Genomic DNA, 16290 nt, shown 5'->3' with positions numbered 1-16290 from the left:
AGATTTTACCCATATGTCGGGATTTGGAGAATTTATATGATGATGTATTTTGATCTCATGGCATGTATACTTTTGAGGTGTATAATTTATATCCGCTGCAACTGTTGAGAATTTTTATATGCATGTTGATTTAGTTTTTGTTGAAGACGTACCATCTATTTCTTGAATAAATGTTTTATTCGCGTGTTTTACCGCTGATAGCTTTTTTAGCAAGTGTACTAAAAATGTATCTAAGTAATAAAATAAGTTCGTATCCACGAGGACTGTGTTAATCTCAATTTAGCAATAAAGTAAATATTTAGGATATATAAATTATTTTGTTTAGATTTGATTTGATTGCATAAAATTAAATGACATAAAATAAAGATTAAGTTGGAAAATAAAGATTTGGTTAGAAAATATGAAGAGAGATGAGATCAGGTCTTTCGAATCATCTATGTTCCCCTAATTGGTATATTGCACCGATTCTTATGAATGATTTTCTAGTTCCACGATGTAACACCCCGTTTTCCCAACATAAAAAATTCATAAATAATCAGAGTAAAACATCACATAAACGGGATATTACACTTCTTGAAAATCTCAAATAGATAAATAATAATTTATCCTTCAAGATAAACTTCAACATAAAAGCAGCGGAATTAAATTCAACATCATAAATTGCCTTGGCACGCAAGCCTTATCAAAACACATCATAAATTTAGTTCAATAATATTAATCATAATTTCAAAAGTCAATACGTAAAGGAATAGAAGCATATTCAGTGAGGAAAGGCCACTCACGACAGCACAAACAGCAACCTACTCTAGATCACCTGCAAGTTACTCATACGAAGAGCAACATTTCCAAGCAGAAGGGGTGAGATTTCACAAAACAATAATATTAAGCATATAATTCAACAATTATATTTAACAACATCAAACATCATAATAATCATCTTAGATAATAACATATCAAATATCACTTCATTAATAGTTCATATAAAGAATCACAACTTCACCATCTTAGCAACTTAACAACTTTGACTCGACAAATGCGACTCCAACTCGACTATGCAACTTAGACCTCTTATATGCATGTGGTACCAATCCAGGGCATCAAGCCCACAACGTATCTTCACACACCCGTGGCGCGATGCTTCTCCATCGTGGCACGATACTCCAGATTTCTGATTTTAAGTTAACTCTCACAATTCTCCACCTTGACTTCAAATCAGTGATGATGTCAGTTTAACCATCAATCACTATGCTGCTCTCTCCAATCCTTCATCTATGCTTCAATGAAGTTAATCAAGTCCAAGCAATGCTTGAACCTTGATCTTGGTAATGATTTGGTGAACATGTCTGCTGGATTTTCTTCCGATGCCACTTTCTCTACCATGATCTCCTTAGTCTCAATCATGTCTCTGACGAAGTGCAAACGAATGTCAATGTGTTTTGTCCTTTCATGATATACCTGATGATTTTCCAAATGAATGGCACTTTGGCTATCACAATGTATCTTCACACACCCTTGACTAATCCCCATTTCTCCAATCATACATTTCAACCATATGGCTTCCTTGACCCCTTCAACAAGGGCTATGTATTCTACTTGAGTTGTTGAAAGGGTTACAACTGATTGTTGATTTGCCTTCTAAGTTACCGCTGTACCGAACAATGTAAACACAAAACCTGACAAAGATTTTCTAGTGTCTACGTTACCTGCATAGTCCGCATCCACATATCCCTCCAAAGCATCCCTACCTGGTTGTGACCTTGTATACCTTAGACCACCTTTCAAAGATCCATTCAAATATCTCAGAACCCACTTCAAAGCTTGCTAGTGTACTTGACTCGGATTTGCCATAAACCGACTTATCACACTAATTGCGTAGGATAAGTCCGGTCTACTACAAACCATACCATACATCATGCTTCCAACCCCACTTGCATTGGGAGTACCCTCCATCTTGCTTTTCTCTTCATCGGATTGAGGGCACTGCTTTATAGATAGCTTTGTGTGGTGACCAAGAGGAGTGCCAACGACTTTAGAATCTTTCATTCTGAACCGCTCCACCACTTTCCTCAAGTACCCCTGCTGAGATAAGAACAACTCACCTTTGTTCCGGTCCCTTATGATATCCATACCAAGTATCTTCTTTGCATTACCAAGATCCTTCATCTCAAATTCATCATTCAATCTTTTATTGAGCTTCTGAATCTCTTGCATGTCAGAACTTACCATAAGAATATCATCTACATAAAGAAGAAGATAGAGAATGACTTTCTCATTCCTTCTCATCATGTAAACATAACTATCATAGTTGCTTCTCACAAAACCAGCCTTTACTAGGAACTCATCAAACCGACGATACCACTGCCTTGGACTTTGCTTCAACCCATACAAAGATTTCTTCAACAAACACACTTTTGTATTGTCTTATACGAAACCTTCTGGTTGCTGCATATAGATAGTTTCTTCCAACTCTCCATGTAGAAATGCGGTCTTCACATCCATCTGTTCTAACTCAAGATCATACATGTTAACAATCGCCATAAGTACCCTTATAGAACAATGTTTTACCACCGGTGAAAAGATTTCATTGTAATCAATCCCTTCCACCTGAGTAAAACCCTTTGCTGCAAGTCTTGCCTTATACCTTGGTGCTTCGACCCCTGGTATACCTTCTTTCTTTTTAAACACCCACTTGCTTCCCACTACCCTTTGATTCTTAGGTAATGAAATAAGTTTCCAAGTCTGGTTCTTCTCCAATGAAAGCATTTTCTCATTCATTGCCTTCAGCCAGTCATTGTTTTTATTGCTTTCTAATGCTTCCCTGAAGTTCTTTGGTTCCGAGTCTTGCAATTCTTCAGCCGCATTCAAAGCATAACAAATAAGGTCAGCATAACCGTATCTATCAGGTGGATTAATGTGTCTCCTCGTCCTATCTCTTGCTAGCTGCTAGTCAGGATTAATTATCTCTTGCCCTTCACTCTCATCAGGTACTGGAGTCTGATCCTCCTCTTCCCTTTCATCAGTGGTAGGCTCCACCTCAAACTGAATTTTCTCTGTCCCCGTTTCCGAGCTTGCATCCAGGTCTTTGCACTTCATCCCCATGCGGGTCTCATCAAAAGTAACATCCCTGCTTATAATAAATTTTGATCCTCCAGGTTCCATCTTCCACAGTCTATAACCTTTCACACCTTCAGGATAACCCATGAAAATACACTTCACAGCTCTAGCATCAAGTTTGTCTTGTCTGACATGAGCAAATGCTAAAGCTCTGAAAACTTTTAAGTTAGAGTAGTCTACCGGTCTCCCACTCCAAACCTCCATAGGTGTCTTGAGATCTATCCCTGTTGATGGACATCTGTTAATCAAATATGCTACAGTACTAACAGCGTCTCCCCAGAAACTCTTGGACAATCCAGCTCCCAACAGCATACACCTCACACGCTCCAACAAAGTCCTGTTCATTCTTTCTGCAAGACCATTCTGTTGAGGTGTGTATGCCACGGTTCTATGCCTCTTTATACCTTTCTTCCTGCAAAACTCATTAAACTACTTTGAAACAAACTCCAGGCCATTGTCAGTTCTCAACACTTTCAGTTTAGTTCCAATCTGATTTTCTACAAGTATAACCCATTCCATGAATTTTTCAAAAGCATCACTTTTATTCTTCAGAATGTAAACCCATACTCTTCTAGAATAATCATCAATGATAGACATGAAATATGAACCTCCCCCATGAGTCTTAGTTGATGCTGGACCCCACAGATCCGAATGAACATACTCAAAAGGCCTACTAGATTTATGTACACCCACTCCAAACTTCACCTTGTGTTGTTTTCCTAATGTGCAGTTATCACAGAAATCTAGCTTGTTCAATTTTTCATTCCCTAGCAAACCTTGTTTAGATAGCTCCACCAAACCGGCCCCTCTCACTGACATGACCTAACCTCAAATGCCATAGTTTAGTTATGTCTAGAGTGTCAACACTAGCAACCGATGCATGAGCTATTACGATGGAACCTTCTAAAATATATAAACCATATATTTTAGACCCTTTAGCTATAACCAATGCACCATGAGAAATTCTCATCACACCACGTTCAATTCTAGTGCAATAGCCTAGACCATCAAACATGCTTATGGATATTAAATTTCTCCTAAGTTCAGGAATATACCTCACATCCTTCAAAAGGAAATCACGATCATCAAACATTTTGAGACGGATAGTGCCAATACCTTGAATTTTACAAGCCTTATTATTGCCAAGGCGAACTACTCCACCTTCTTCCAGCTCTAACGTTTCAAAGTACTCCTTTCTTGGACAAATGTGATAAGAGCATCCAGAGTCCAAGACCCAGCCCTTTTCAGGTTCCCAACTTGTCACAGTTAGTGCTCCAGCACTCTCATAACCCTCATCTTTACTTGCAATCTAAACGGAAGGATTACCACCTCCATTGTCCTTTCTCTCCGGACAATCCTTCTTGAAGTGAGCTGGATTGTGACAAATAAAACATTTGTACTATGTTTTATTGCCATCAGCCTTCGACCTAGACTTTGACCTGGAATTCTTGCCTTTCCCTTTTCTTCTGCTCTGACTTCTCCCCCTTGAGACATTCAAGCCTTCTCCACTATCATCAACCTTCAACTCTTTGAACTTGGTCAACTCTTTGGTTCTCAAAACTGCTTGAACTTCCTCCAAAGTGATAGTGCCCTCTTTGCCATAAAGCATAGTATCCTTGAAATTCTCAAAGGACCTAGGTAAAGCACACAGTAGGTGTAAGGCTTTATCCTCGTCTTCCAGATTAACATCTATGTTCGCCAAATCATCAATAATCTTATTGAACTCCGTCAGTTGCTCGATTATAGGTTTTGACTCCACCATTCGGTAAAAGTAGAGTTGTTGTTTCAGACATTGCCTATGGGCCAAAGACTTGGTCATGTATAATGAATCAAGTTTATTCCACATAGACACAGCAGTAGCCTCCCTTGATACTTCTCTCAACACCTTATCCCCAAGACACAGAATGATAGCGCTGACCGCTTTATCATTCATCTCCGTGTTCTCAGCAGGTGTCAGATGTGCAGACATCTGTGCTTCTCCCTTCAATGCTTCAACACACTTTTGTTGAATTAAAATTGCCCTCATCTTTACCTTCCACAACCTGAAGTCGTTACTACCGGTAAACTTTTCAATATCCCACTTCGAACCCATGATACCTGATTATTGATTTGACCTTTGCCCCACGGTGGGCGCCAATTGTTGTGAATTCGTTGAGAAAACCACACCAATAAAAACTTGATGCGTGGAACAAATTAATACCAAGTAATCAAATCAAGCGGGTAGCAAATAATCCAAACAAAAATAAACAGCAAGAGATAAAAGGAAGAAGAAGAAGAACACAAGAATTTGTTTACCCAGTTCGGTCTAATGATGACCTAGTCTGGGGGAGAGAGCAGCTCTCCGATCCACTATAATGATATGAGTTTCTTTACAAAGAGATATTGAGTTACAAGAATCAGTCTTCAAACCTAATTCTACCCAAGTCCCAGCCTCTTCCCGTGACCAAGAGAATCAATCCTAATAGTGCTTTGTTCAAGGTGAATCAAAACAATCCCAACCCTAGTGTTGTTGCCAAGAGAAATTCTCTATAAACCCTAGTTTGTATGTTGGTTTCTAAACCCTATTTTTCTACACACTTTATCATCTGATACAAGACTTGTCTTTATAGTGGAAAGTAAACCCTTAAAAAACTGAAACAAATCTAACTGAAAAATACGTTTTATTTTTATCTTCAGCGCGACCATCGTGGCACGATGCGGCTTCATCGTGGCACGAAATTTCCAGTAGCTTCCTAGGAACCATGCTTCAGCAATCGTGGCGCGATGCTTCTCCATCGTGGCACGATACTCCATATTTCTGATTTTAAGTTAACTCTCACAACTAGGCTACACCTTATTGTACAAATTTGAAGTCATGATGTCATATTAGTAGTAATACTCGATGATTTACTTGCTCAATGTGTTGTGGCTAAAACTACAAAGACGCGTTCAATAATAAGTATTGATGTTGTGTTCTTAATTAACCCAAAACATGTGCTTTGGCGAATGTAAAATTGCAAGCATCGTTATGAATACAGACAAGTGCAACAAGGTAAATGATTCTACATGTTCTGGACAGGCTAGAGCGCCAATTCCATGAAGACACGTGGACCCAAAACCGTCAAAACAAGACGTTACAGCCTGAGTGAGCACGCTAGTTCCGGTGCACACCACCACACTGAAGCACACCCCCACACTTCTTGCACCGTACACATGTCCTCCAATGGCTCCATGCCGAGGCGCCGCATTTCACGAAATTTTTTAGTACCTCCTTCTCCTACATAAGGGTTATTCTGCGTCGCCCTCAAGGTACGATTCATTTTCTGCACACCTTAACACTTTCGACCTCATTTACTACACTAACTTGAGCGTTGGAGTGCTAACGTGCCTGCACCATGTAGACTGCACAGCCACCATGCCGGAGCACCACACACCAACGTTGCCTTTATCTGTTCATTACTAGACATATCAGTACATAATTAAGATAGAAAGGGAAAATACAAAGTAATATTTACATTGTACAACAGTAAAGTAAACCAAAAACACTTATTAGAAAGAAAAACAAAGGGCACAATTTAGAGTTTTCACAGTTCAATAGGCCAAAACTTGGTTAAAGGTTTCTTTCTTGGGTGCCTTACTCTTGTAATGAATATCAGCAGGAAACCTATATAATAACAAGCAGAAAGTACTGTTTGTTCTTGTTTTAATTAGCAGGGATCACACACATCGCATGTTACAATACCGATTAAGTCTGACTTGAGATTGTTCAACAAAATCAAGAAAAGTACTACTATGTTTTCAGTACAAGTTTCATTGATCTACCTTGTACTTCAAGGCATGTCCCAAGTGGACCCAATTGTACGTGTTTTTAGTCTAAACCTGACTCACTCAACACAAACCTATAAGCACATTTGACCACCACCAAGTTAATGTCCCATTTGTTTCTATCATGTTTTCAATGTGACAATTTTCTATGTTTTTTGAAGATTCTATACATGAGCATGCCTATATAACTACATAAGCCATGAACTCATCTCTTATACCTCTTAAAATCAATTAATCCACACACAACCTTAATCTATATAAACTTGCCAGGTAGCTTAGCCAAACAAACCAATACCACTCTTTCAATTTTAGTTGTCAACCAAAGGGAGTAAATTTTGTTCTAACTTTAAATTATCAATGGTAGTAGACAAATTTGCAAAACTCTTATTCAAGAAGAAGAATCACCACAAGTGTCCTTTTTTTCTTCATAAATCTTGATATTCAAGTCTTTGAGTTTGATATTTAGTGAACTGAGTTTCTCTTGATGAGAAGATAGCAGTTTCAGAGCTCGTTTCATCTCCAGCACAAGTTTAGAATCACCAAATTCACTCTCAGCAACCTTTACAGCCTCATTTATCTTCTTCAGAACCTCACCTATTTTCATGATTTGGGACTAGTGCAAGAAAAAAAAATTACAGATACAGATACAGGTGCGGTAATACATGATTTGGGACTAGGTGCGGTAATTATCTAATTAAACCAAAACCATATTTAAGAATAGTTCTAAGCAGAAAAATTAGAAGAAAAGAAAAGAGATTAAGATAAGTGTGCTAACAGTCTTAAACTTGCGCGATTTGTTATCCAACACAGCGTTGATATTCCATTCAGCGTCGAAAAAATGGGGTCTGTCAAATATGGTAGATCAGGAATTGCGGAACGAACATGACTGTCTGAAGAATCACCGCTACGACGAGGAGCCCTGTTACAGAAACCCCCAAATTGGTTGTCACAGGAAAATTATTAGTAAAAAACGTAAAAGGAAAATCATTAGTAAAGAAAATAACTCCTACATTGTTATAGCTTTTTGCGCAGTCAACCTCAAACCACACAACTAGGTCAAGCCAAGCCAATGTGCCTTCTACGAAAATTATATACGAGTTTAGTGTCTTCTACGAAAATTACTTTTTAATTTATGAATCACATATGAAATTGAATTTTGTGAATTAAATGGTATTGTGGCTCAAAATATTAATTTGCTCAACCTAATGAAGAATTATCATCTTCATCATTACATGATTTTCCCTCCCGTGTTTCCAAACACATTGACAAATTAGCATTGGAAATGAAACCCGTGTCGGAAATCTTATTGTTATCATGCTTTCAAAAATGTTCTAGCCTTTTGTCTATCATCAATAAGGTCTCTGTGAAGCTTCTTGTGGACGTTATTATCCAATGAGTTTGTTGGTGGTTTTGAATTCCATTTCTTCTTTGCCATGCAAGGCTTTCTTTGGCTCATGGTTTGACTTTGGTGGAGAATAAGAAATCCCTTTCTTTGGATAGAAAGCAAATGAAAGCAATTCACCAAGTAGGGTGTTTTAGCTCCAACTTTGGTAAATCTTTTCACACACATGACGGTAAAGGAAAGATTGTTTATGGTAAGGAGTTGTTTGTTCGGGTAGGTGTAAAGGAAATGAAGAGTATTGAATTTTGGGTATGTGGAGTTTTCTTATCTTGTTTATATGTTGATGCTATGCCATACATGGAGCTAAGAAAAATTGCTGGTGGTTTTGAAAGTTCTATAGTTTCCACACTTAATCTCAAAATCACCAAAAAGTTAGTGAAGAAAATGCCATGATTTAGTGAGATCAAAGAGAAAAAGAATTTTGTTGCTCGCCTTGTTGCTGGTGATGAAGTAAAAGATGATATTTAACCAAGGAATACCAGAGAAATCTGTGCGAGGTAGGGAAGATATTTTATGATATAAGCACGGAGGTGGATCATCTATTTGATGATGTGATGACTCAAAGAACTGAATTAGTTGATGGCTTTCGACTCAAGAAATAACAAAAATAATCCATTGTTTGATTCTTTTATGTAAATATCACTCGTTTGTAATAATTATTTTTGTATCGTTTCTTAAATTGCAGATAATTTTCTAGTCTAGTGTAATACTCAATGATTCACTTGCACACTGCAGGGTGTTTAAAAAGATACATTCTATAACACGATTATCAAATCAAGATTCAAATCATGATCGGAAGACCTATTTTTTCCGATTGTGAATCAAATCTTATAATGAATAACTATATTATAAGCTGATGTCTTACATAAAACCTTAATTATTACAAATTTATACAAAGTTTATAAGAAAAGCCATAATAAAATTCATTACAACTAAGTGTAGGTAGTAATTCATTACAACAAAAAAGAAACCTCACAAATTAGATCTTTCACAGTTCAATATGCCTAAATATTGAGATGAACATCAGCAAGCAACCTACACAACAAGAAGCAAGTATGAGTCCAGGAAAAGGAAAAGTGCAGCGGCGGAGCTTGAATAGTTTAATGAGGAAGCGAAAGATATACAACCACATAATAAAATTATTTATACTGAATATGTAATAAAATGAATGTTACAACACAGCAAGTACTATTACGTTTTATAAAATCTAGAGCAGTTTATTTAGAACTTTGAAAATTGAAAAAAGCACAGTACCTCTGCCTAAATGTTGTGTTGAGAACTTCCTTTCTCTTTTATAATGTTTGCGAAACTGAAGATATGACGGGATCACATGATAGCGAAAATAGTCACTTGAGCATTTCAATCTGTAACATGATATAGGCAGAAAGACCAAGTTACTAGTGACATAGTTAATTCAAGATAAGAGATGCTGGAAGATCAACAACATTGGAATAAGAATAAACCAAATCAGTTACAGGAACAAAAGTACATCTACCTTTTTCGCCTAATTTTCCAAAGAAATTTGTGTATTTCAAATTTATATAATTATATTAAATAAAAAAATTGAGACACGTAAATTTTCTTCAATAAAAAAATTTGTAAATGAAATGAGATTATCTTATGAGGGATATCTGCCACTCAAACAACTGAGACAATACTAAGAAACAAGATCATTAACATGGAATCTTGTTAATCTACTTGTTCTTGTTCCATTTATTTATTAATGTTGAAAAACATAATCACAATCATAAAATGGAGAAATTATTCTTGACTAGTAACGTAAAAGAAATTCATACCTGAAACAAGATGGCACGCCTCCTTCCATTCCCATTATTCATATTGTCACTTTGTCATTTATTTTAATCACAGGGATATGAGAAATTTCGGACCAATTCCTGCCTCCCTCACTTTCATACCTTTCTTCTAAAACAGGGCATTTAGAAATGCTCAGTATCTTTAGAGAGGAAGGGAGACTGTGTTCTGGAAATGACTCAAGCCTTTGACATTTGTGAAAAGAAAGTGTTTCCAGAGAGGAGAGGTGTCGAAGCCCATTTCCACCTAAGCATTTCATTTCAGAGAGATTACTTATTGACAGAAACATTAAGGAAACAGGCAGCAATTGCTCCTTCAACAAGGTGTTAACAATATCATCATTATCTTTAATATACAATTTTGAAAGATAAGTAAGGCTTTGGAAACCCCATTCAATTAATGGCGGCATTTTTGTTATTCTCACAGATTTAATAGAAATGGTTTGTAATTTGGGAGGTAAGAAAACTCCTTCGCATGGTGCAAACTCTAGTTTTGGAAGCTGATGGAGACTCAAACATTCAAGAGAGGTGAGGGTGTCCATCCGTTGAGGTAGTGATATAAGGGCCTTACAGGAATATACACCAAGGTTTTGGAGGGTTGAGGGGTGATCGGAAGAAATTTCTGAAATAAAAATGGATTCCAGACCGCTACAACCTTCAATGTGAAGCAGTTGGAGCTTAGGAAAACCATTTAATGGGAAGGAGGAAAGTGAGCCACAGCTACCATTTAATTTCAACTCCAAAAGAGATGTGTAGTTGCTCCACGTTTCTGAAGGCATGAATGATAAATTCTTGCAATTACAAATACAAAGTGCCTTCAAAGATGTGGGTAGACCTTCCCTTGGAAATGCAGTTAAAGACGGAATGCTATCGAGTCTCAAGAATTGAAGACATGTGCTGCTCAAAATCATTTGGGGAAGGGAGAATATTGTATCAAACAAACGTACCGATACCCGTTGCAGTAGACAAGGCAAATCATTCTCAACAAACGGCCATTGATTATCTGTAGAATGTAAATCTCCCGAAATATCTATAACTTTTATTGAGGAGGGCCATTCAAGAGTAGGTGGTGATTCCAAAATACGACGACAACCATTATATACAAATCTTTCTATGGAAGAAAGATGGTTTGGCAAATTTCCCCTCAGTTCAGGACAGTTATATAACTTCAGAGATTTAAGACAAGGAAAAGGAAATATGCCATCTTGAAAGGGAAGCCATTTCTTCCAATTTGGCATGTTATTAAAATATAAATTCTCAAGGGACGGAAAAGGTTGAAATGAAGAATTGGAACCTCCTCCAACAATGTCATAGAACTCTGGACCAATTGTCTCCAATATTGACATACCTCTTATAGTTAGGTCCTTGAGAGAAGATAGTCGTCCTAGTGGTGGAAGTGTCACACAATATCCACAATTTTCAATGCACAGTGACACCATGTTAGAAAATGAAGAATCTCCTAACCAACATGGAAAGCTTGTCCCACCATACATGTCAATGTTCAATCTGTTTAGGTTTACCGGGGGTTTCAACATATCAAGCACATCTTTCCCTTTAAGCGAGTCATCAGTTTCATCGCCCCAGTGTAGCGTTAATTCCTCAATATGTTCTTTGCTCTTTAAGTCAGCATCATATGCCTCCACAACATCAATGACGTTCTGCAGGTTCTTGATAAATAACTTCCCCTGTAGCTTTGGAAACCTTGCAAGCTCTCTAACACTTAAACCAACACTTTTCTTGCCTACTATGAAAACAGCTAAAGTTTGAAGATTTTTTAGCTCAACAATTTGCTTGGGCATCTCTGTTATGCCTGTGCAATCGATAGCAAGGTAACGTAAATTAATCAACTTTCCGACATGTTCCGGCAATTCAATGAGAGTTAAGCAAAATGATAAAATCAAGGTTTGCAAATAGCAGAGGTTGCATATTATGTCAGGCAAGCTTTTGATTTTTGTGTGAGATAGATCTAGATAGCGCAACTGCACCAAACTGCCAATTGAATCTGGAAGCATTGTGATGTTTGTATATTTTGATAACGATAACACACGCAACCTTCCAAATGTTGGTAAAATATCATCAACAAACTTTTTAGATAAGTAATTTAAGGTCCTCCAAGAGCCACATGGTAGGAAGGTTCTCAAGAATTTGAACTTGTAGAAAATCTTAAACTTTTTGACAGTGTCATACTTTTCTTGATTATATGAGCAATGACGAACATTTTTGGGGGCGTCACCACCAAATTCAACCCTATAACAAGTTTTTCCAGATACGATTGTAGCTAAATCATTAACAAGGTCATGCATGACAAATATTTGTCCTTCAGAATCATCATACAGTTGCTGAATTAATGATCTAGATAACAATTCAGAAAAGCACTCATCACCTACTTCTTCCATAGCTTTTCCATCTTGAGAATGATCAATGAAGCCTTCTGCCATCCACAACAAAACCAATTTCTTCCTATCAAGTGTATAGTCCTTTGGAAAAATGGAACAGTATGAAAAACATCTTTTCAATTGGGAGGGAAGATATTGATAACTCAGAAGCAATGCAGGTAAAACATTGTCATTTGGTAAGTTCCATATTTTGTTGTTCAAAACTTCAGTCCATTCTTTGGCATCTCTTTTCGAACGCAATACTCCTCCAAGTGTTTTTGCAGCTATGGGCAACCCAGCACACTTTCTTGCAATCTGTCTACCAATTGCTTCTAGGTTTGAGCATTTATTGTCACAAAAGTTTTCACTTCCAAATGCATGCTTTGAGAGTAAAGACCATGTATCTTCATTAGATAAAACTTCTAATTTGTGAATAGGATACGTGTGTGCAACCTCTGCAACTTTTTGCTGGCGTGTTGTGATGACGACCCTGCTTCCACTGTTTCCATTAATCAAAGGAGTTACAAGTTCATCCCAATCATTATAATTGTCATTCCATAGGTCATCCAACACAAACAAAAATCTTTTGTCTCTCAAAGTTTTCTTTAGTTCAACTCGAAGAAAATCTAGATTATTGTTTTCCCAAGCTCTTGAAGTCACAGATTCAAGAAGAGTTTTAGTTACAGTTAAAATATCAAAATCCTCAGATACACAAGCCCATGCTTTGAGATCAAAGTGCTCTTGAACTTTTTCATCATTGTAAACAAGTTGTGCAAGTGTCGTTTTACCGACACCTCCCATACCTAAAATTGCAACAACACCGATATTGTTATTCCTAGTGCTGCTCTCTGATAGCAACATGTTCATTATTGTCTCTTTATCATCATTTCTACCAACCATGACAGATTCATTAACTACTGAACTTGAAGGGGTTCTACGAGAAACTTTACCAATTTTAGTTTGCAAACCAAGGATATCTTTATGTTGTGCAAAAAGTTGCAAGCTATTACACATGATCTTCATTTGGGAATTGATCTCTCTGTAGAAGGTGTTAAAAGGAGAAGAAAGGAAGCTCCACACCTGACTAGTTTTGTTTGTGGATTGTGTATTCTCCACCTTGCATCGCAATGATTCATAACTAATTTGGTTCAGCAAATCCTCCGCATCAAAGACAGCATCTTTCAAGTCATCAAGCCATTGTTTGACAGCACGGTTGTTGATCTGCTTCTCCTCAGCATCATCCAGCACAGCTTGAAGAACCAGCAGCGTTGTTTGTAACTGCTTCAAGAGTGAGACATTCAGCTTTTTGTTGTTGATGAAATCACGAAACTCAGTTGAAGTTAGTTGGTCAAGCATGGTTTGGACAGAAGCAGAGAGAAATGCACCTCCAACCAAAGTTGCTGCCATCTTTTCTAAGCGGGGTTGTTTTGATGAATGTTGATTAACGAAGGTAAGGTAGCTTGAAAATCTATATCAATGGTGGAAAACAAGTTTGGTAATGTACCTCTTTATGCAGGGAAACTTCGTTGAGATTACTATGGAGCACAAATTATTGAGAGTTGGAATAAGTTATTACATTAAGCACAATCATTATAATTAGAGTAAATTACACTCCCCTCCCCTCAAAGATGCTTAAATTACACTCCCCTCCCCTCTTAAGTTAAAATATACACTTTACTCCCTCAATATTTTTTTTATGTTAAAATTTATACTCCCCTTCAATATAAGATGCTTGAATTACAAACCCCTCCCTGAATAATTAAATATGCACTACACTTTAATTAATAATCTATTTGAACATAAATCAATATTCTTATAATGTACGTATATTAATTTTGAATCACCATTTAAGAAAAATTAATTCATTTTTTTATAGTTTAAATGTCAATGATAATTAAATTTAAATATATTGCTATTGATTTTATAAATTAGAGTATAAAATTAACTTTTAAATAATCATGCTTCAATGATTTTAGTAATTTTTCACATTTTTAATTTTGTTTTGGGTTGTTTCATATTTTATAATAGGGTTTAAAACTACATGTTAATGAAATTGGGAATAAAAAATAGCGAAAAATATGTATTCAATTTTTTATTATATTAAAATAGACCCGCAATACTATTTTTTTTTAAGTGTGTTAAATTATTATTTTTTGCTAGATTATTAGAAATAATAAAAAAGAATATTGAGGGAGTAAAGTGTAGATTTTAACATAAGAGGGGAGGGGGATGTAATTCAAGCTTCTCTTAGGGGAGGGGAGTGAAATTTTTTCTAATATGTTTTGAATAAGAGGGGAGGGGAGTGTATATTTTAACTTAAGAGGGGAGGGGAGTGTAATTCAAGCATCTTTGAGGGGAGGGGAGTGTAATTTACTCTTATAATTATAATAGTATAGTAAATATTCTAAGGAACAAGCAAAATGATGAACAAATATAATAATATAAAGGAGTAAAGATGTTGCTTCCTGTAAACCATTGAAGTTAGGCCGGCAATGAGCAAATATAATATTTCATACAATTATTCACCAGCTACAAGAACCACCTAAGTAGTTTTTATATTACATACTGATGTTGGCTAATAAATAAATAAATCAATTAAAAAAATATAACCCTCGAGACTTATTGAGAATACGAAATTGCAATGCATTTGATAAATTTGTGAATAGTATTTATTGTAATTTTACCTTGGAGTAATTTTTAAAACACTTTTATTTCGGTAACTCATATGATTTGGATAACGTGTTACAACAGACATGGCATAATACATATTGACTCACATAAAATAATGAGATTGTCATCCTTGTTATAGCTTGTGGTTTGATATGGAGGATATTTTATTTGAAATTCTAAGTTTGAATTCGGATCATCACATCACCTCCAACTGTGTGCTTATTTCAAAATATATTGAGTACTATTTTTTTTTTTAAGCGAAAGATGAGGCAGAGGGGTCTCCTTAGCCACATCCAAATGATATATAGATAAAAAGAAAATAAAGTACAAAAAAGAGGGACAACATAAACCAAAACCCTAAAAGAAAGCAAAAAACCATAGAAAGAGAGATCAAAGCTTCAATTGAAAACCTTTAGAAGTACTTACCCTGAGCCTAGTAGGATAAGTCCCTTTGCTAGCTTCTGCCTGCTGCTTCTGATGCTTCTTCTTTTTCTTTGAGACAACCATTTGAAATTGTTGATTGGAGACATCAACTTCAGCCATATTATCCCATGATTGCCTAAGAAAATCCATCTCTTTGGATCGCAGCAGGAATAGGTGGAGCAACTATAGAAAGTTTCCTCCTATCAGAACCAAAACCATGCTCAAGATCACTAGTGGTGGAATCTTGATAGTAATCTATATCGGTTACAGCATCACACCAAGGACCGGTTATACGCAAATCAGGAAAGGGTTGGTCCCTGTTATATTAATCAATCGTATGAGAATCATAAGCTAAAGAGTCTCCCACCTGTACAAGTTGCACAAGAAGAGTTCCAGTAACAGTCTCTTCCACAAGATTGATGACATCTTCAACATGAATGGTAGCTCCCATCTCTTTAGACATTATCATATCACTTAGAAGAGGGTCCTCATCTACAATAATTTTACTACAACCTGTTGATTGCAAAACAATAGGCTGTTGAGCATCATTAATTAGAAGGTGAAGTCTTACCCTTCTCTACATCCTGCCACTTCTCAGAGGTTTTGTTTACAACTTTTTGTTTCTTAGCAACTTCCCTAGAAGCCTTCTAGTTGTTATGCAGCCATTTACACTGACCAATGGCGTGACCAA

At 36.5% G+C, this 16290-nt stretch overlaps 1 protein-coding gene across 1 annotated transcript; it reads right to left on the bottom strand.

Moving 5' to 3' along the window:
• Positions 1-9119: 9119 nt before the first annotated feature.
• Positions 9120-14055, bottom strand: LOC11409301 (putative disease resistance RPP13-like protein 1). Its single transcript, XM_003599425.4, has 3 exons — positions 10117-14055; positions 9575-9684; positions 9120-9355 (listed from the first exon to the last, which is right to left on the bottom strand). Exon 1 carries the CDS (start codon positions 13911-13913, stop codon positions 10155-10157), a length of 3759 nt encoding a protein of 1252 aa, XP_003599473.1. The 5' UTR covers positions 13914-14055; the 3' UTR covers positions 9120-9355; positions 9575-9684; positions 10117-10154.
• Positions 14056-16290: the final 2235 nt, after the last annotated feature.

The sequence above is a fragment of the Medicago truncatula genome, chromosome 3 (genome assembly GCF_003473485.1).
Source record: "Medicago truncatula cultivar Jemalong A17 chromosome 3, MtrunA17r5.0-ANR, whole genome shotgun sequence".
NCBI classification, from domain to species: Eukaryota; Viridiplantae; Streptophyta; class Magnoliopsida; order Fabales; family Fabaceae; genus Medicago; species Medicago truncatula.
Note: the sequence above shows the minus strand (reverse complement) of the source record. Positions and strands in the feature narration are given on the sequence as shown.